This window comes from Capra hircus, unplaced genomic scaffold, assembly GCF_001704415.2.
Source record: "Capra hircus breed San Clemente unplaced genomic scaffold, ASM170441v1, whole genome shotgun sequence".
NCBI lineage: Eukaryota > Metazoa > Chordata > Mammalia > Artiodactyla > Bovidae > Capra > Capra hircus.
Genome location: NW_017189587.1, coordinates 483 through 21,922, shown reverse-complemented (window position 1 = coordinate 21,922; position 21,440 = coordinate 483). Strand labels below are relative to the sequence as shown.

General features: G+C 46.2%; 1 protein-coding gene across 1 annotated transcript in view; it reads left to right on the top strand.

Annotated features, from left to right (window-relative positions):
* LOC108633195 (collagen alpha-6(IV) chain-like) overlaps positions 1–20,517 on the top strand; it is a gene marked incomplete at both ends in the record, with an annotated part of 48,661 nt that extends 28,144 nt beyond the window's left edge. The window contains 15 exon segments of the mRNA XM_018044520.1: positions 2,729–2,788; positions 4,041–4,085; positions 4,573–4,626; positions 5,707–5,776; positions 6,796–6,903; positions 7,983–8,123; positions 9,061–9,165; positions 10,885–11,045; positions 11,534–11,713; positions 12,227–12,410; positions 15,328–15,381; positions 18,074–18,145; positions 18,548–18,655; positions 19,767–19,988; positions 20,356–20,517. Coding sequence (XP_017900009.1) covers positions 2,729–2,788; positions 4,041–4,085; positions 4,573–4,626; positions 5,707–5,776; positions 6,796–6,903; positions 7,983–8,123; positions 9,061–9,165; positions 10,885–11,045; positions 11,534–11,713; positions 12,227–12,410; positions 15,328–15,381; positions 18,074–18,145; positions 18,548–18,655; positions 19,767–19,988; positions 20,356–20,517 — 1,726 coding nt within the window.
* Between the last annotated feature and the right edge of the window lie 923 nt (positions 20,518–21,440).

Sequence of the window (21,440 nt, the reverse complement as noted above, 5' to 3'; positions counted from 1 at the left end):
GAGAGAAGAAAACAAAATGGTGAATCCTGAGGTGACTGTTGGGTGGAGCTGAGGCAGTGACTGGGCAGGTGGGAGTTCTCCTTCAGCGGAGCCCCAGGCTTTCCACACATCTCAGGTAGGGCTTTCAGAGGCACAGCCCCAACTTGACAGACCTAAGCTGGGCCCCAAGCTCTGGTGCCCGGAGGGGCCAGTAGCAGCAGTGTGACAGGATCAGAACTGAGGAAGACTGACTGGTCTAACCTCTCAAGTTTCCCATCTCAAGTCCCCTTGCAGTGCCAAGCTGAACTGATTCCTGTGGTTTAGCCTCCCCAAAATGACCCCCAAATATGATCACCCCCTGCCCTTCCCCTGTGGCCTTAGCCCCTCTTTTCAGACTTCAGCCTCCCTCCTGCCTTCCTGCCCTGGTTGTGCAGATGGGCCTTGCCCTTCTCCATGGCCCTTATGGGGGCGGTGAGAGGAGCCTGGGCAGAGGGTGACCACCCTGGCAGCCTGCCTTTTGGGCCAGCAGGTCTCTGAGGACCCAGGGCCAAAGTGTCTTTCTCTCCACAGTGGGGCCTGACACCCCTGGTTGCAGCCTAGTGTTTGCAGCTCGCCTTTTTCTCACACCACGCTCCTCATCCTGCCGAACCCCCTCAACTCCTGGCCATGTGAGTGAAGTTGAGTTTTTACAGAGCCACTAATATCCTTGAACCAAAAATACCAGGAGACCAAGACCCCTAGAGAGCAGACCTGTAAACAGCTAAGCTAGTTCTCTAATGAGGCGTTCTTGGCCATGGCTGAGAAGGGGCGTGAGAGCAATAGGTGCAAGTCAGGTCATGACAAGCATTGACTGGGACAGGGCTGGGGCCCGGAACATCTTGCTAGAACAGCTTGTTCAGCAGGGCCTTGTATGGGGCCTCCATGTGCTGGGAGACAAGCTGAGTCTACAGCCCAGTATCTTGCCAAGTCATCTATGTTTTATTGGCTTTAACCCACACACACAAATTGCTTTATAATTTTTTTTCCTTTTTAAGCATTGTGTGCATTTATTTTTGTTCACATTGTAGCTCAAGCTCTCAGACCCTCTCTCTGAGAAAGCAAGAGTCCAGAGGCTCCATTTGATTTCTGAAGAAGGACAAGGCCCCTTTGTCTTTACAACTGTGGACAAGATAGGTAGGGGCTGTGAGATGGTTCTTAGACATTCTTCCCCTCACCCTTTGGAACACTTTTGTTCCCTGGGTCACTGTTCGATTTAATTCAACAAATATGTATTGGACCACCTTGTGTGTGTTCAGCCTACCGTAACATGCCTTGGAGGAGACAGAAGTGAATGTGATATAGACCTTTTGCTCATAGACTTTCATCTAGAACCCATTTTAGTGCTTGAAGAGTTTGGGGGCAGCTTGGGCTGCCATGGGCTTCCCTGGTGGTGCAGAGGGTAAGGCATCTGCCTGCAATGTGGGACACCTGGGTTCTATCCCCGGATCGGGAAGATCCCTTGGAGAAGGAAATGGCAACTCACTCCAGTACTCTTGCCTGGAAAATTCCAGGCTGCCATAGCTTCCTTCCATAGGCCAGAGGGAAGGCTCCAAGAAGTGTTTGACTTCAGACGCCAATAGACACATGCCACCAGGGGGCATCATGCCTTGGTGTCCAATTTGAGCTGCAGAACTAAGATTTCAAAGAAGTTTACTTTCAGTTTGACCCACGAACCATTCAAACAGAAATTCTATTCAGCGTGAGGGCTGAGCTATTTGACTCCTAACTGTAGATGTAGAAAAAAGAAAAGATAAGTTGGAACCAAAGCCTGCTTTGAATTGGGTCCTTAACAGACGTACACTCCTCACCTCAACAACCACAACGACAAGAAAAACAACTCACATTAAAAACAAAAACAAAAACAAAAAAAACTTGGGCCTAGAAAGCTAAGGGAGCCAAGCAACTGTACCCATGGGAATGCTGTGAGTATGAAAGAAGAAGGAAAAAACTATTCTACAAATGGTTTTGGAGCAGTGCTTTTTATAACCAGCTGAGCCAGATCACATCAAGAGGACAGCAGGACGTGTGCCATAACATTTAGTGTCTTTCACAAGCTTCCTTGTGAGAAGATTTCTCTGCCTTCTTTACTCTCTTAATAGGCCTAAATGTTATTTTCCAAAATCTATGCTCCAGAAAGTCCAGTTCTAACCACTGACAACAAGTAACTCAGTTACGTTTGTCGTGAAATACTTTATCCACTTTAGCAGTGAATTCTTCTAATATGCTTGCCCTGGACCCAGAGGGGAGGAAGTGCTTTCATTCACTCTGCTTTTGGGATTTCTGCTTGTCCTTAGAAGATCCTCAAGTCATGTCCATGGCTGCATGCCCTTACCTCCTGTGAGCAGGGCAGGAGAGGTTGGGGACCATCTTGCAGTCCCTCTGGGAATGTTCCTAAGGCCGGCAAGGTTCTAGACCATGCCTAGATAGAAATGAGCTTCCCAGGTGGCTCAGTGGTAAGGACTCCACCTGTCAATGCAGGAGACCTGGGTTCAGTCCCTGGGTCGGGAAGATCCCCTGGAGGAGGAAATGGCAACCCACTCCAGTATTCTAGGCCTGGAGAATTCCATGGACAGAGAAGCCTGGTGAGCTACAGTCCATGGGGTCACAAAGAGTCGGACATGACTGAGTGACTAACACTTTCACTTTAGATGGAGCCAGGAGACCTATGAGGAAATCAGTGTTATAACTTGTGGTTTCTTTTTTCCTTTAGGGATTTGGAATTGCTGGAGAAAAAGGAGAAAAGGGAATTCCTGGTTTGCCAGGACCAAGGGTATGAATGTGGAATATTGCTTGCCTGGATCTGTGAAGTCAGCTGGTCCATTTTCTTTCTTGTTTGCATCTTTCTATTATATAACCTGATGGACTCCTTTTTTTTTAATTTTTATTTTTACTTTATTTTACTTTACAATACTGTATTGGTTTTGCCATACATTGGCATGAATCCACCACGGGTGTACATGCGTTCCCAAACATGAACCCCCCTCCCACCTCCCTCCCCATAACATCTCTCTGGGTCATCCCCATGCACCAGCCCCAAGCATCCTGTATCCTGCATTGGACATAGACTGGCGAGCTTTTCTTATTTCTCTTTCTCAACCCTCAGGCAGGTCCCTAAGTCCTCTTCCTCTTCTCTGCCCCACTCCTTTGACTTAGTGGTTCCCTTGAATAAGGAATGATGTACCTTCTACACCAGGGGCTCCTCAGCCCATTTACTCTCTTTTTGTCCTCACATATAATTATCTTCTGGGCTAAAGAATGATGTGAATGTTTTCTTACTTTCATTCCATCCTATCCTGGCAGGGGGGCAATTTACAGGAATGCAAGAGAGAGGCCCAAGTGCAATTTTTATAGAACAGAAACCAGCCTGGGAAGTTCTAGAACATAGTGAATTTGAAGTCAATAGTTTCCAATAATAATCTCACTTCAAGTAGAGAACTGTTAGTCTCTCTGATTTCTAGCTTCAGGCACTTGGGTCTTAGCTTGTAAACAACTGGCCAACCTTCACCTTAAAGAAGCAACATTTCAGAGAATTCATTCATTGTGTTTTTAGCTTGGTCATGAAGCTTGTTAAGAGTCTTGAGTATTCAGCAATGTTCATCCATTAGGCTGCCATTTCTGTCTCCACTCTCCTCTACTCCCTTGTCTTGAAAACATATAATCACCAGCAAAGAATACATTTGGGGTGAGAGACAAGAGGCCCTCCCACAATCTATTTAAAAATCTCATGACTTGGAACTAATGCAGACTAAGTATAATACCACCCAGCCCTTCTACCAAATTCCACCTACTACTTAAAATGTTTCCATTTATTTAGCTCTTTAAAAATTCCCTGTGCCTCTATTCAGCCTGATGGATTAGTGCATAGAAAGAAGTCATTAAGCCAAGTCTAGGAACATTCTCTTACCTGATTTTTAGCGGCTGCTAAGTCCTGAACTCAGTTGGAGAGCTTTGTTATGTAAGTCCAGTGCCTTTGTCTACTGTGGGCTATTAATCTCTCTAAGGTACCTCTATTCTCTTTACAGGGTCCCATGGGTTTAGAAGGAGTCCAAGGCCCTCCGGGGAGTCAGGTATTTTGGCTAATATCATTAAAGTCTAGTGTATAAAATCCCGACTAGAAGACCCTCCTACTTTATTTAACATGACCATCCATCCAAAGGGAAACACCGCTTATAATGCAAATTGTCTACCTCTATTTGGTTGATAGAATCTCAGCCTCTCACTTCTATTGTTTTTACCCAAGAAGATGAGTGTGCAGTAAGTTCGGTACCATAATGCAGTCACGATTCTTTAACATGATATCAGGGCCTAGCCAGGCCAGCCTGCTTATATTCATCTCTAGCCTTGTGGTCTTTGTACCCACTAACATGCAAGTTGGCTACCTAGCACCATATTGCTTCCTGGAATATTTTATGGCTTCCAGAGTCAGGTACAATCTATGCATGTTCTGGAATGCAAGCCAAAATCCCTGTGCCATTTGTCCTGGCCTAATCCAAAAACCAACCTCTCTTATGCTCTTAGACACTGGATTTAGTTGTAACTATGTTTCTTTCACAGGGCAGGAAGGGGTCTTCAGGTTTCCCCGGGCTTAATGGATTCCCAGGAATTAAGGTAATGCTGGTGGGAAGTGAAAATCCAGGATTAGGAAGATGGAAGGGTAAGGAATTAGTATAAATGCTATTTTCTCCATTTGAGCTGCTATAACAAAATATCAAAGACTGGGTGGCTTATAAACAAGAGGAATTTATTCCTCATAGTTCTGGAGGCTGGAAATCTGACATCAGAGTTGCCAGTATGGTTGAGTTCTGGTGGGAGCTCTGTCCTCATGACCTAGTCACCTCCCCAAGGCCTCACCACCTAATATTATCACCTTGGACACAAACATTTAGATCATAGCAAATGCCTACATAATGAGATGGGGTATTTCTTAGTGTTTTGATATTTTAGATGTCACCCTTTTTACCCCAAATGCACGCAAGCTACTTTGAACACACAAAGCTGATGACCATTCCTTAGACACGACTTGATCAGTGGTAAACTAAGTGGTGGTCAGGGTGTGGGAGCATATCCATCCCTACAAGGACATATTCTATTCTTGATATCATTTAGAATCAGCACTTTGGGGTTTTGTTATCATTCTTAAATTCTTTCAGACAATGCACCCCCCTTATTGCCTGAACCTGGGGCAAGTGGCTCCTGCCACCCCACCCTGATTCTGGTACCTGAGTCCCTCTTTTGAGAAAAGTAGGACTCTTTTAACTTGCTCAGCTTGAAGTCATCCAATAACAAGGGCAGTGACGGTAGCAGAGTTTCAAGCCTGCCAAACATGGGAAAGAAAGTTAAAATTCTGTCCCCTCCTCAGCACCTCTTGAATATAGCCATATTGTCTCTTCCTGCAATATGTTTCCCAGGTCCAGAAGCAGATTGTCCTGGAGTCAGGTTGCAACATTAATCAGGACCCCTTGTCCTCGACAGATTTGCAGTTGAGTGTCAGGCCTCTAGCCTGCCTTGTGTCACCTTCATCTTAAATTTATTGGACTTTGAAATTAACCTATGGACAATCTGGCCCTCAAAATAAGGGGTTACAGAAAGAGGAATCTTTCATTGTCTTGGGGAATGGTTTTGAGGGAACATGATCTTAGGTGATGAGGTCACAGAAATACTTGTGTTTAATGTATTTAATCTTTGCAGGGTGAAAAAGGTGGCATTGGCCTGCCAGGCCCAGATATTTTCATCGATACAGATGGTGCTGTGATCTCAGGTGCACTTTTCATTGAGTTGAGTGGGAAAAAACAGAAAGTTGAATCCCCTGTAATTACTTAAAGGATATTGTGTCAGCCATTGGATTGCTGCTAAACCCAACACCACAAGGGCCATTTATGGATCTTGAAGTTGGGGAATGAATTGAACTCCAGAGTTTTAGGAAAACAAGCCAATCCCCATTAATCTGTGTTTGTGTTAGGTCACCAATCTGGGATTTGCATTGGCCTGGGTCTCGATTAGCTAAAAATGGTTCTCCTAGTGATGCTTAGGAAAGGATTCATATCTTCTCAGCTAGGGTAACTTCAGCCTGATGCAATGGGACACACAGAGTCTCATGTATGTGATCCCATGCATGCTTGAGCTTGACAATTTCACAGGAAGTGGGAAAGTATCTTTGGCTAGGGAAACAAGTGGTCAACAGTGCTCAGTAGTATGACACTTTGGAAGTTTGTCTTTACCTCTCCTTGTTGTAGTTACTATATGTGTCCAATTCTTCCTTTTGGATTCTCCAGAGATCCAGATGCACAAACCAAAGGCTTCTGCTATAGTACCTGTCCACTTGGATCTCCTAACTAATCCCTCTCCTCACATCCTCTCAGGCCCATGCCCTGTCTGGTAAACTCATTAAAGCTGAGGTATTGGTGGCTGACAGTGGCTTCCTGTGTTCCACGACCAAGAAACCTGTGTATACTTGAAGGGTACACCTCAACACCTTAACTCAAATGGTAGATGTTTGAGGCATGACAGATTACTAGTGGTAGGAGAAACTTCCTAGTACTCATCAGATCTTACCATGGAAGGCAAGCCCTAACCAGTCCAGTTCTGAACACTAGTAGAGCCTTAGCTCAAATAGGCCCATCATCACATGAGCACATTAGCATCTGGGAGACCTGTGAAGGGCAAGAAAGGCACTTCCAACCTGAGAACATCTCCTTGCAACTCTTTCGAGGCATTTTGTGACATTTGTGGGCCTCCTTTGGTTTGCTTACTGCTTTTTTTTTTTCTTTGCAATGCCAGGTTATCCTGGAGACCCTGGTATGCCAGGCCTCCCAGGCCTTAAAGGAGATGAAGGCATACAGGGCCTACCTGGCCCTCCTGGTGCCCCTGGATTACCGGCTTTACCAGGTGAAACAAACCCACCCACCTGCTGCACAGATTTGTCCTCTGTCCACTCTGGCACTCAGCATCCCCTGCTATACCTCTGGTCTGGGGACCTAGTTAACCAAAGTCAAAAGAAAGGTAGACCTAGTCAGTAAGCTCCCCACTGTGAGTGCAAGGCCACATGTACATAAGAAAAGGGCCTGGGTAAGCAACATTCTTTTGGCCTCAATAATGTACCATAGATAGACAGGCCATCAGTGAGGCCTGACCATCAAGGAGGAGGCCTGAGCTAGACTGCTGGAGCCCTGTCACTCTTCTGTGGATGTGCCATTGCAGCTGATGCTGGCCAGAAGGAGCTAACAAAAGCCTAGAGGAAAGTTTGCACCCAGACCTTCACTGTGTGCTTAACCCAGGCAGTAAATGGCCCCGGGATCCTGTGGATGACGCCCTTGAAACAGTCATTGGAGGCACACACCCATATGTCACTCTATCAGCAGTAAAAAGAGAAAGGGCATACCAGAGTCTGGGAGGCACTGATGTCCCAAATATAAAGCCAGACATTACTTTTAAAAACAACAGTTTCTAAATTCCTCAGAGATGGGCCTCTGTAAGGATATCTGTGCTTTTAAAACAGCCCCTTGGGGGACTTCTTGGCAGTCCAGTGGTTAAGACTCCATGCTTCCAATGCAGGGGGCAGAGGTTCAATCCCTGGTTGGGTAACTAAGATCCCACATGCCACATGGCACAGCCAAAAAATAAAAATTAAAAAAAAAAAAACAGCCGCTAGGAGGAGGTACAGTTGATCCCAGCACCAAGGTGGAAAAAATCTAGAAATGGGGAGCTGGAGTCCCAGTTTTCTCTCTCATGTTTGCCACTGAGACGTTCTAGGCCCTTGACCATGTTTCTGTACATCTTTGGGCCTCTGTTTCCCAGGAGGTTAAGCTAGATGATTCCTAGGGACCCTTTTAACTTAGCTGCAGGAGAGGGGCAAATACTTTCCCAAACTCTTCCTTGGAGTTAGTGTCTAACATATGGCACCAATTGGACTCCCCTGCAGAGGAGGCTGATGTGATTAACATGTTTGTGTGGGCTTATCCTTCCAGGTGGCCCTGGTGCTCTGGGCACCCAGGGAGCTCTAGGCCTTAAGGGGCAACGAGGAAACCCTGGCCGGACCACAACGGGGGCAGCTGGTCTCCCTGGCAGAGATGGTTTGCCAGGCCTGCCAGGCCCACCAGGCCCACCTGGTAAGTTGTTTCTCCCTTTGGTCTTGAGATTCGCGTGTGATCCAGACTGTAGAACAGTCCTGATTTTTGAAGGAGGGAGCATTTCACAGGTTAGGGACCACAGCAATCAGAGTGTTCATCAAGGAAGATGAGCGAGGGCCATCTCAGTGACCAGACACTCCCCAATGCCTTCCGACTTCTGTAGTCATTTCATTTCACCCCTCACTGTTCTCAACCCCTAAGCCTGTGGACTGGTAGCTCTTGAAGGAGCAGAATTGGCTCTTTTAAGCTTGCCCTGATCCTCAGGGCTCCAGCGGGATGGGCTGAAACCTCGAGAAATTAGAAACCAAGCCTGGATCTTCATGTCTCCGTGTGCTCAGCCGTGTCCAACTGTTTGCGACCCCATGGACTAGGGCCCACCAGGCTCCTCTGTTCATGGGATTTCCCAGGCAAGAATTCCAGAGTGGGTTGTCATTTCCTCCTCCAGGGGATCTTCATAGATGGCTGTTGAAAGCCTCCACAGGGCTTATTCTTCTTAGATCATCTACCTAAGGATGAGACTCTAGATTCTAAGAAAAAAGGCTAGAAATATACCCTGCATGTTTCTTTGTAATCTACATCCCCTGACCGCTGCAGCTCACCCCCATCTCCTCTGTGGTCCTAAGAGGACTTCCTGGGTTAGACACAGGGATTTCTGAGTTGCTGAAGCTGCCTTGCTTATTTCCACATCCCCAGTGTCTGGAACATAGTGAATGTCCTGTAACTAGTAGAAGTAGAGCAAATTGAGTCAACAGAGTTGGGAAACTGCTACACACTTTGGGTCCCTGTCTTGGGTTTTTTGAGGGGAGGGCATCTCTGTTTTGATCATTGATGCTCCAGGATTCTTGGTGACTGAGCTGCTGTACATGAGCCCAGGTTCTTGTAAGTTGCCAAGCTTTTATGTTCCTTCTTCCTGAAGGTGCAGCATCTGAGACGGGAACCCTACAGAGCACAGAACCGGGATCGCCGGGACTCCGAGGGGAACGAGGTCCAAAAGGACACCCAGGCCTCAAAGGAATTAAAGGTGATCTTTGTCTGCTTAGGTTTCTTTGTTCCCCAAACTCCTTAGAGAAGGCCCCCTGGGAAGGAGCCAACCAACAGCCTTGGGAACCCGAACAAGAGCAACCTTGGATCTTGATGTGATTATAAGATTGTTGAAAGTGCTATGTTTGGAGCTCTAAGACTGAGGCTGGCGATTGAGGTTGCACAGGACAAAGTGGCCCCCAGGCCATTCTTCCTGCCCCTCCACCGGTAGAAGCTATTCTGCATATCCTGTGACCCCTCTCGGTTTGCAAGGCCAAGGCAGGAAGTCACTTATCATTACCTTCAGCCTGCAGGAAAGGTCAAGACCTGAACCTCTGAAAAAGCCAGTTGGCTCCAGGAAAACAACTCCAGTCCCCCTGATGCTAAAGGACTGACTGACTGCCCCAGCCTTCAGCTGCCCTGCGCACTCCATCTTCCTGCTGGCTTTAGGTCATTCCTCTGTTTCATGCTCTAAGGGCCAGATGCTAAAGTGTAACTAAATCAGTTTATAATGGTTGCAGCCCAGGGCAAGGTGGAGGAAGAGGTGAAAGTGTCAACAGTTGCTGAAGACAGGTTTGGAGATGACCTGGGGGATTCAGGTACCAAGATCTCTTCTCAAAGGAATTTATAGCTCTCCTCAGCCTCAGAGAGGTTTTCACTCACTCCCCTCCTGTCTCATTGCCCTATCATAAAATGGTACTACCTAAGTATAGCAGCTCATTCAGACATTTTTGAAGGCTCCATCTCTACTTTTGAGACACAGGGAAAACTGCTGGGGGCAAAGGATATTAACTTGCAAGTCTTGACCTAGGGTGCCAATTTTGTTTTTCCCTGACTCACTGCAGAGCTAGTGTGCTGCTTGATACCATTCTCTTACTTAAAAACAGGGCCAATTCTAATGCCTCTCCTTCTATATTCCCATGGTGCCAGAAGGTTTTCTTTCTCTCTCTAAGTCTGGAATGATGATAGGAATTCTCAACTGATTCACTAGACATGAGAATCACCATGGGGAGATGACTACAAATTAGATTCTTGGATCTGGCCACCTGAGAGTCTGATTGATTAGTCCTGGGGTGAGGCCCAGCAAGCTGTCTTGTAAACAAGTGTCCCAGGTGACTCAAACTCAGGCAGGACATCCATGGATGACACTTTGAGAAACGATTATTTGGAGAAGAGATTGTCCTTTCAGAGTTTCAGTGACTATCAAGTGATTATCAATCTTCTAAAAGTAGGAAGAGGCCCTTTGGGATCTTAGGGAAACTCAGCGCCACCTATGTCAGCCCAAAGTCTCTTTTCTTAGACCGTAAGTACAGATGGTCTAGGTGGCTGAGCCACAGTGCTAGTGACTCCATGCTATCTCTTCAAAGATGCTTTGCTGAACTCTCTATCATTAATTTCTTTGGCACTGTCTCTGTGTACAAAAGACATTTTGGTGAATAGAACCTTCAAGTAGCTTGGATTCCAGACTCTCAGCTAATTAGTATAGGTCAGTGGTTCTCAACTCTGATGACACATTAGACTGGGCTCTACCCTAGATAAATGAAATCCAAATCACTAACGCAGATGTACTTTGATCGAGAGTGAAGCTAGTTCATTCTGCAGGCCTTCTGATTCCCTCCATGGAGTTGATCAAGTCACAAATTACAACTGGCGAGTCTTCCTTCTTCTTGTAAAGATGGCTCACTTAGTTTAATGTTGTCTTTTTTTCTTTTTCCTCCAGGGGACCCAGGTTTTTGTGCTTGTGATGGTGGTGTCCCCAACATGGGGCCACCTGGGGAGCCAGGCCTGCCTGGGCCACCAGGACTTCTGGGCCTTCCAGGTCTTAAAGGAACCAAAGGTGATCCAGGCTCTGGGGGTGCACAGGGCCCATCAGGGGATCCAGTAAGTCTTACCAAACTTGGCCCTGAGGAATCAAATGGGAGCTTGTCAAATGTCCCTCACTCCTCAACAAGCACTTTCTTAAAACACATAAAAGAAAGATGGGGATAAAGCAAACCTTCAGGGTTTTGATCTGTAATGTGAAGAAATCTGCTTAGCTATCTTGAAAATCCCTTTCTGCTTTAACCTACTTGTGTTCCCTCCCTTCCTTTTTCCCTTCCTTCCACAAAATAACTTACAATTGACCCACACTGTGTCAGGCCTTGAAAATAAAATTTGAATTAAGGCAAAGTTCCCATCCTCAAAGATGTCAAAACTTAGAAAGGGTAAGAAAATAAATGGGCAATGATAATCCAAGGTGATGACATAATGCAGTGTCCATTCTTTTGTGCCAAAATGTACCCAAAGACTTGTTTTAGGTCGAATCTATGCAAGGTAATAAAATTCCATGAAGTCTGTATCTCCTGATCATTCCCTTCTCTTTTTGTCAGGGTGTATTTGGGCCTCGAGGTCCAACAGGCCCTAAAGGAAAGAAAGGGGACCCGACTCTCAGCACAGGATCAGGGATGCCAGGAGATCGAGGTGATCCTGGCCCCCAGGGGCTCCCTGGTGAGACAGGAGCCCCAGGCAAGGATGGAATACCAGGTTTACCAGGGCTGCCAGGCCTTCTGGTAAGTTGATTTTTCTTGGGTGACTAGTGCTATAAATCCTCACACTTGACTTGGCAGGGGAAGGAGGCTGATGGCAGCTTCCTACCTCTGTCACTAACACTGTGCTTTTCCTTTCTGCAAAATGGGAATCTTTTTCTCAGAATGGGTCATTGGCTCACTTGATAAATGCTAGTGACAATCGACCATTATCACTTAAAATGCTTCAGTTTCTTAGGACATTTCCCTTGCAGGCAATCCAGCTGCTTTCTGTGACCAATCCCTGCCCCGCATACAGGGTTGTTAGCTCTGTTCCCCTCACCTGGAACCTTTTGCATTATCAGATCACGCAGGGTTGACAAGCTTCATTCCCGTTAACTCAACTCAGAGGATTTGATTGAAAAACTAGAGTAATAAAGAATTTTAACTGAAAAAAAAGCCTTGCTCCCACTGGTTATGTGTCTCTTTCCTATTGTCAGAGGGCTCGGCAGATGTGTCTTTAAGTCACACTTTCATTCTTTCCTATGTGTTGTCTAGGGTGATGGTGCACAGGGCTTCCCCGGTGAAAAGGGGTTACCAGGACTTCCTGGTGAAAAAGGCCACACTGGTCCAACTGGCCCCCCAGGAATCGGGCTACCAGGGGCTCCTGGACCTCGTGGACTTCCTGGAGATAAAGGAGTAGATGGATTACCAGGGCAACCAGGCCCCCGTGGAGTTCCAGGTGAATAAGCAAATCTGATAGCTTTGGGCTTGGAAAACTGACTCCTTGAGTATAGATATGACCTAGATACATGAAATGTGTCATAAGGAGACTAATTGTAATCACTGCTCTCAATCCTCTAGAGGGTTTTCATGTGGAAAAGGGATCGTAATTGCACTGTGGTACCGGTACACAGAACAATAGAGATTTCAGCTCTGCTTAGTGAAAAACTTCCTAATAGAACAGTCCAAAAGTGTAACAGAGTTGCTTTGGGAGGTTATGAGCCCATCATCTCTGGAACATTTTAGACAGAAGCTGGATGACCATTTACTACAAGTGTCATGAAAGAAAGAAGTGGAAATTGGACAATAAAGGTATCCTCTAAGTTGTATGGTAATATCAGCAGGGAAGAACCTTTCTTTAATTCATAAGATCTCAGATTGAGAAGAGACCCTAGTTCTATCTAGTCTGATTTCCATTTCATACTTTAAATCCCTTCTATTTACATCACTTCTTTTTCTACTTGAATTTCAGGAATTATAGAATGATAGCTCTGCTTATAGATTGTTAATGTGCTATGCTAATAATTTCCCTTCTTGCACACAGTTAGAGCAGCTCTTCATCCCAACTTCTGTCTTTCCACCACTTCTATGTTCCCATTAGTGGTACCACACTTATAGTCATCTGAAATTGCAAAACTTGAAAACTGTCTCATTCCTTCATTTGCAATACCTCTTATAATCTTCCCTTCCTCTTCTTGGTATTAAGTTCTCGTTATCTCATGTCTAGCTTATCAAATATCTATATGCTTGTTGGGATGGATGGGTGGATGAACGAATGACAACAATTTCCTAAGTAGTTTGACATCTCCTACCTCTGGACTTCCCCCACTCAAATCCACTAGGAATACTGCTGCCGAGTTTATATCTGTAAAGTGCTGATTTCCTCATGTTACTCCCCTAGTCCAAAGCCACAAATGATTTCTACTGAACAGAGAAACACTCTACTGAAACTCCTCAGACTGGAATTCAAAAGTCTCCAGACATAGACACAACCAACCTCTCTAACCTGGCCTTATCTCATACTCTTCATAATGAAAACCAAACACTAAAACAACAGTTTCTCTCACTGTCCCCACAAAAAGTATATTCTTTTCCACCGCCAACATTTTGCCCATGTTGCCTTTTTTTCTGGGATACTCTTCTTGTCTGTGTACTCACATCCCATCCAACTTTCAGTGTTCAATATAAGCCCTAATTCTTTCACTAAGCTTTCTCTTGACCCCTACGGTATGTCATTGCCAGTTAGATTATATATTTCCTTCCATTAATGTTTTTACTGTTTCTGCGATTCATGGGGTCGTAAAGAGTCGGACACGACTGAGCGACTGAACTGAACTGAACTGAATCCATTATAAGCCTTTGGATACTAAGGAAGGAGAATAATCCTTTTCAGTGTTTCTCAGTCTGCCTAGCATAGTGTAGTACTCCACAAGAGACTAATATACACACTCACAGAGAAAAGGGCCTTCCCCATAACCAAGAGGGTTTTTCTTAGATCTATGTCTCCTCTTTCCACCTCGTCACCTTGAAGAATTACCAAAAAAGAAGACAGATACCGGGTCTTGTAAAAATGTATTTGTTTTAAAATGTACTTTTGTGAATTGATATAATAGTACAAGTTAAAAATTGATCATTCACGACTCTTAAAGCCAAGTCAGTATTTCAGTCCAAGTCAGTATTCCTCTTAAGGTTGTGAAGAATTTCTTTTCAACCTTTTATTTTGTATTAGGGTATATCCAATTAACAAACAGTAGTTTCAGGTGAACAGCGAAGGAACTCAGCCATATATATACATATCCATTTTCCCCTAAACTCCCCTCCCATCCAGGCTGCCACATAATATTGAGCAGAGATCCCTGTGCTATACAGTAGGTCCTTGGTGGTTTTCCATTTTAAATATAACAGTGTGTATATGTCCATCCCAAACTCCCTATCCCTTCCCCTCATCTTTCCCTACAGCAAGATTGTGAGGAATTTTATCAAAAAAAAGACGCTTCCTTTTAGAAGTCTTGGTGTCAGCTACAATTTTGCTTCCACCTTTGTTCCCAGAGACATTATTCATGGTCATTCCACTGCCCCTCTGCCAACTGGATCTTCACTCTAGGTCAACCTGTTTGGCAGGCAACTAGGTTTTAAACTGAGTTATATTAACATGGTACCTATAAACTTACATACACTCAAATTTGGATATTATCAATATTCAAACTGCTTGAAAACAGGCTGAGTCAATGGAAGGAAGCCAATGGGACCATTTCTGTCCCAAACTTCACTACCCCTGGGCCTGGAAAGTTCTCACGAATCTAGTATCTAAAAAAGCTATATAGCCTGGGAGATGCCTTATGCAGAAAATATTCTTGTTGCAGTACCAAGACTTTCCAAAAAGTGACTTCAATTAAGAGCATTAGCTTTCTTTTTCTCTCTATGGCCACCAAATATAACTCCTCGAACCAAGCTTTCTTTCTACACAGATTTAAAAACACTTCACCTGTGGGCCCTAAACATTTGCAGTTGTGGACATGACTATTGCCATGAAAGATGAAGATGCCATTCCTAAACATACTCACTCCAGCCAATTGTGGCTCAGGCTAGGACACATTGCCAGGAAAGGGAATGTAGTCATTGAAGCTTTTCAACCTAATAGTGTGAATTATTACAAACCCTAGGCAAAGAGACAACTAGCTGTTTCCAGAGAGGCTCTGATCCAGATGCTCATAGTAATCAATCACCCAGGTTATCACTGCAGTGGCTACTGTGTGGATGCCAGTTTCCTCCACTCTATCCAGACAATTTGATCAGTGGGCTACAGACAAGACTTTCCTTGGGCCTCAAAGAACTTCCATCCCGGTTTAATTTTCTTCTTTACTTGATTGGTCTAGGTGACTGCTGCTGCAAGGAGGAGGTTGGGAAAAAAGACTTAGACACAGAGGGAGGTGAGACCTAGCTAGGCCTAGAGGTTCTCAAATGCCAATGGTGGCAACCCTCCCCCCCTTCCTTTTTGTTCACTTTATCTCAGATATTCACAATGGCCTGAGCACCACACTGGAGGCCTGAGTTGGGGAGGGGTGATCCTAAGGCTGGGGTACAAAGGCTCATGCTGACACTGCTTCAAAGGCTCCTTAGCACACCTCTTCTGGGAGGGAGGACAGAAGAAGTGGGCACGCAATCTCTGCAAGTGGCTGGGCACCTTCATCATGCATGTTGATGGCTTCGCTCATCTCTGCCTTGAGTATCTTCATTTACGAATGTAACTGAGGCCATGACTTGCCTTGGGAGTTACCTAAAAGGATCCACACATCTGATATTTATTCATTTGACCAGGAATCAACTGAGATGTTAGAATCTTGATAACTAGAACTGCTTTTTGATTCTGAAGATGAGTTTTGGCATTAATGGGCAAATTCTGAATAAGGATGTCATTTGTTGCACTTGTGAAATAGAACATGGGTAAAGCTGGTTTCTGCTTTGTTGGGGAGAAGGCTCTGAATTGATGTAAAGTAAGAGAGCCAGATGTATGACTTGAAGTCCTTATCTTCTTGCCATTTTGACCCTCTGCTTGTAATACACAAATGTGGTGTGTAATACAGGACTGGCCTAAGGCAAAAGGGAAGCATGCCCTTGATTCCTTCTGGTATCTACTCATCTTCCATTTTCTCATTATTTTTCCTTCCCTGTAACCTTTCCAGATGCCTGTCCTCAGCCCCATCCTCTAAAGGTTTTGTTTTCCTCTGGTGATCACAAGTGAAAATCATCTATAAAAGTGATATGATAAATTGAGGATAGGTGGTTTCATGTTTGGACCTGGCCCAGAGATATTATTTATCTTTTGCCCAGTTTGTTTTTGAAGCCATAGAGCAATGGAACTACAATGTTTGATACATTAAAGTCAATTAGCTATTGAAATAGTTGGGGAAGGAGAGTTTTCTCCAGGGTCCCTCTCAGAATACCACATAGGGAGGCAGTTCTTCAGCCTAGTCCAAAGCTGAGGGCAGGACTGGCAGCCCTCTCCCCATGAAGCATCTCATCCATCATGAGATGCTTGCTCATAGAGCATCTTTCTGCAGTAGGGAAATAGCTCTCTGAAAGAGCGCCATCATTTCAGCACCTGGCAGGATGGAGATGGGTATAACCAGCTGTGGAGGAAGATCAGGCTTGTGGCTGTCTTTCCACCTGTGAAAATGTGACTATAGGAGCTTGAAGTCTAGAAGGCAGAAAGCTGCTGCCAAGGCTACAAAATATGTCACTCACCTGAATGAGGTAGAATCTAGGGGATGGCCTCGAGGGAGCTCTTCGGAATACTCCTCCTTAAGTAAGATACTAAAAAAACTAGTATTCATGGAGCACATACCAGGGTGCCCAGCACTGTGCTAAGTGCTATTAGCACTATTCCATATAATTCTCACAAGTACCATATGAGATAAGTAGCTCCCATTTTACACATGAGGCTCAGAGTGGTTGAGTATCTTGCTCATACAACTAGTTAGTAGTAGAACTACAATACAAGCTCAGCTCTGTCTGGCTTCAGAGCCCAACCTCTTAACCAATACATTATACTGTTGAATTCCCAGTTTTGATTTAGGACTTAGAACAGGTGGGCTAAAAATGCCATCAAGCTTTTGTATTAGAAAATGAAAGCAAGACTCTCGGGGAGGAATGCCAGCCAGTTGAATAAGCTGTCTGAATCACAGGTTGTATACATATCTTTAAGAGATGTAATTTGTGATTTAAGTACAGACAAAAGCTATAGCAGTTTCTTAGAACTGTGGGCTCTGTGACTTAAAGTAGATCTCTGGGAATTGTTTTAATGAATAGGCAAGACTAATTTTAATTAGCAATTGTTTATAAATGGCCTCTGAAGGACCCAACTAACAATTCGTTCACTGGTATTTTATTAAACCTCCCCTCTGTGATCGTAGACTTTTTATTTGCACTGTGAGTGAGTGAGGAAGAATTTGCTAGGGGAAGGGCTATGTGCATCAATTTCAATGTGTTGAATACTGAAATTGACGACCCCTTCTCCCAGTAGCAGAGTCGACAGTTTCAAATGAGGAGCTGAGCAAAAGATTACCATCTGTCATGATCAAGAAAGTGGACTTCAGTGTTTGCTTGGTGCAGACATATGGGTCTATCTGACCAAGGATAATGGATAGGTTTCAGTAGATCCTAAATGATGAGTGTCAAAAGAACCCAGTGGTTTGGGAAAAGCCTCATTCCAAGAAAAGAGCAGTCATGTGAACTTGAGGGGTCTTGTCTTCAAACCCTCCAATTTAGTCATGTGGACATAATAATAACTAACCGTAAGCATGCATTCTAGGGAGGGGCTCCACCTGAGGGCAGGGTGAATGGGCAACTGCTGTTTGCTGCTGTTCCTACGCAACAGGAGACTTTGTTAGAATGTGGTGTCCCCCCACTAGGACACTAGGGGCATTCTTATCCATGAGAAATTGCACTAGGAGTAACTCCCAAGAGCTTCTGAAGCCAAGATTTTTCTGCATGGGCTCCCAGCTTCTGGGTGGAAAGAATAACTTAGCTGTTGCATTCAATGGAATGGAAGTAAAGGAGCATGCTAGGGGGAAGTCATCCCTGACTCAATCGGTTCAGCTGCTTACATGTTACCATTTACAGGTATCACCTTGCCTTGTATTATTCCTGGACCATATGGTCCATCAGGACTCCCAGGAGCTCCCGGATTCCCAGGTATGGAATGAGGCCAGAAAAAGCCACTGAACACACATGTAAGGGCCATGTACCAAAGTAAGCCAAGGATAGCCCAGTAGCACTGGGGGATCCACGTTCCTCCTGAGAGGGCAGCCTTGAGAATTGAGGAATAGAATGGCTGCTAGAGAGGGCTGTGTGGGGAGGGGAGAATAAGAGAGGCCCTCCAAGAGATTAGGTGTTTTTCTTTTTTGACTGTACTGCCTGGCTTGTGGGATCCGAGTTCCCCAACCAGGGAACGAACTTTCACTCTTGGCATGAAAGCACCGAGTCATAACCATTGGACTCCAGGGAATTCCTAAGACTAGGATTCTTGAATGGACATCACAAATCACAGCCACACCAACGTTCCTTTCCCCTTACCACTCACATTTCGGTTTTTAGGCCCTAAAGGGGCCCGTGGCCTCCCTGGGGCTCCAGGCCAACCTGGATTGCGTGGAAATAAAGGAGACCCCGGAAGTCCAGGATTGGTTCACCTGCCTGAATTGCCAGGTAAGAAAAGGAGCTTCTCCCCCTGCCCCCCGCCTCTCCTGTTGTGAGTATGTGTTTGGATTGTGGTAGCCATCCACCCACTGTAGGAAGTTTGGTTTGTGCTCTGGTGTAAGTGGGGTGGTTTTGATTTCAGAGTCAGACAAGACAGAGCTTGGAGCTATAGAAGGGCAGCGTCTCAGAGCAATAAGGGCCGTTTGTGATGAGCTGAGCCAACCCCTTCAGGTTCAGCAGAGGAAAGTGTGGCGCATATGGAAAGTGACTCGCCTGAGATCACAAGTCACTAGTGACAGGGCTAGGACTCTGCCGGGTGATCTGACCGCATGTTCTGTCAGTTGGTCTGACTGCATGTTCTGGCAGTTCCTGGATCAACTCCTGAAAGGTCAGAGAAAGAGAGGCAGATAAGGGAGAGGGAAGTTGGCATATTTCAGACCCTTGGCTGACACCCTGTTGTTCTAACCTGAGCTTCATTGTGCTACAGTGCACCAGCGGTTCTCAAACTGTGTTCCCTCAGCCAGCCACATCAGCATCACCTTGGAACTTCTTAGTAATGCAGTTCCTTGGCCCCTTGGCAGAGTTGCTGATCAGAAGTTTTGTGGCAGGGTGGGGTATGGGCCCTGCAATCTGGGTTTTCCCAAGCACCCCTGCCCCCGGGGATTCTGATGCATCCTCAGTCTGAGAACCACCTCTGCTCAGCAGTAGGGGGCTCATCTTAGGTCACATTTCCTTGGGTTTATTGGTGTCTCAGGTCCCTCCACCATCCAGAAAGAGGGAGGCATGAGGACGGGAGTTAGACAACCCCAGAAGAGACCAGGCCTTTGACAGAGGGTCCTGGCTCTAACCTGTGCTCTTCGGCCACTGTAGGAGCCCCAGGAGCGGGTTGCTGAGCTCTGCCCAAGGCCTGGCCTCATTGAGCTAGAACCTCCTCTGGGTCACACGTTGCAGTCCCTGCCACTGGGCAAGTCTTCCCAGGACTAGAGACCTTTAAGGAAAGCCACACATTACTAATGTGACAACTTTTGTAGTAGTAAAAAAAATCTGTGTCAGAGTCCTCTAACCAAACCTATGACTTCTAAACCGCCATGGCCTTTTCTTTTTGACTCTTCACATGTAGGGTTTCCTGGACCTCATGGGGAGAAGGGCTTGCCTGGGTTTCCTGGGCTCCCTGGAAAAGATGGCTTGCCTGGGAAAGTTGGCAGCCCCGGCTTACCAGGTCCCAAGGGAGCCCCTGGTGACATCCTTGGTGCTGAAAATGGTGCTCCGGGGGAGCAAGGTCTACAGGGACTGCCTGGGGACAGAGGATTTCCTGGAGACTCTGGCCTTCCAGGACTCAAGGGTGACTTTCTTTTCCCCACCTATTTGACAGTCTGCAGAAAGGCTTTCAGTACCTGGTGTAGCTGCATGAATAACTACATGAATCTGGGGTGATGGATGAACTAGCTGCTTGAAACGAAGTCATTGTGTTCTCTCTCTGCCTTTCTTAAATCACCTGAGTCCATTCTCCTGTCTCAGTAATTCCAGAAGTATCTAGAATCCATAGTCAGATTTCTTACAAAGCCCATAATTAGCAGCAAGGCTGGAGCTGATGAGACAGTGGCACATCAGAGGCATCCTGGGGCTGGGCTCTTCTGTTGGAAGGTGGTTTGATGAGTGGTTCCTGCTATCAGTCCAGGCTGTGATCATCTGCCTCTTCCTTTCCTTAGGTTTGCTTGGGAAGTCGGGCTTGCTCGGCCCCAAAGGTGAGCGGGGCAGCCCTGGAATACCAGGCCGCATGGGTCAGCCAGGCCCCCCAGGCCCTAGTGGTCTATTTGGCATCAAGGGCAAACCCGGGCTCCGCGGACCCCCAGGCTTTCCAGGCATTTCAGGTAGGTCCTTCAGAGGAGCAGCCCCAACTTGACAGACTTAAGCTGGGCCTTGGGGCCCTGGTACCCTGAGGGGCAGTAACAGCAGTGTGACAGGGTCAGAGACGAGAAGGAGACTGAGTTGTCTAACCTGCGTTTCACATCTCAAGCCCCCCACGGTGCCAGGTTGAAAAAGTTTAGCCTCCAAAAAGTGACCCTCAAATATGAGCACTCCTGCCCTCTCCCCATGGCCCCCGCCCACCACCACAAACCCGCCCACCACCCACCAAACCCCCCGCCGCCACCCACAAACCCTGCCCCCACACCCCGCCCACCCACCCACAAGCCCACCCCCACTCACAAACCTGCTCAGCCCCCGGCCCACCCACCCACAAACCCCGGCCCCCATGCCACCGACCCTTGGCAGCCTGCCTCTTGGGCCAGCAGGTCTCTTGAGGGACCAGAGCCAAAGTCTTTTCACATCCACAGTGGGCAGACATCCTCTGGTTCCAGACCTTAGTTGTTTGCAGCTTGCGTTTTTTCTCACACCACCCTTTTTACCCTGACTCCTGGCCAGTGACTGAGTTGAGTTTGTATACCAACTATTAATATCTTTTTTAATCCTCTTTGTGGTTGTTGTTTCTGGGGGTCTTCACATTAGGCTTTCCAGGGTAGAAACAGCAAGAAGCCACAGAACTAACCCCCACCAAGCTTGCCTTCAAGGAATTATTCCTTACTATACATTTACAACCTGGTAAGCCAGGGGGTCCCTTGACTCATACTGTGGGTTGGCCCCATTGAATTTCCTTCCCTTTGTTTGTGGGGAATTCCCTTCACAGCCTTCCATTAGAATTCCTGGGGCTCCCAAGCTACATGATGCCTTTTCAATCCATAGAAAAGCCAAGCCAGCCATTCATTTAGGTCCTTGGGGGCCCAAATACCTCTGT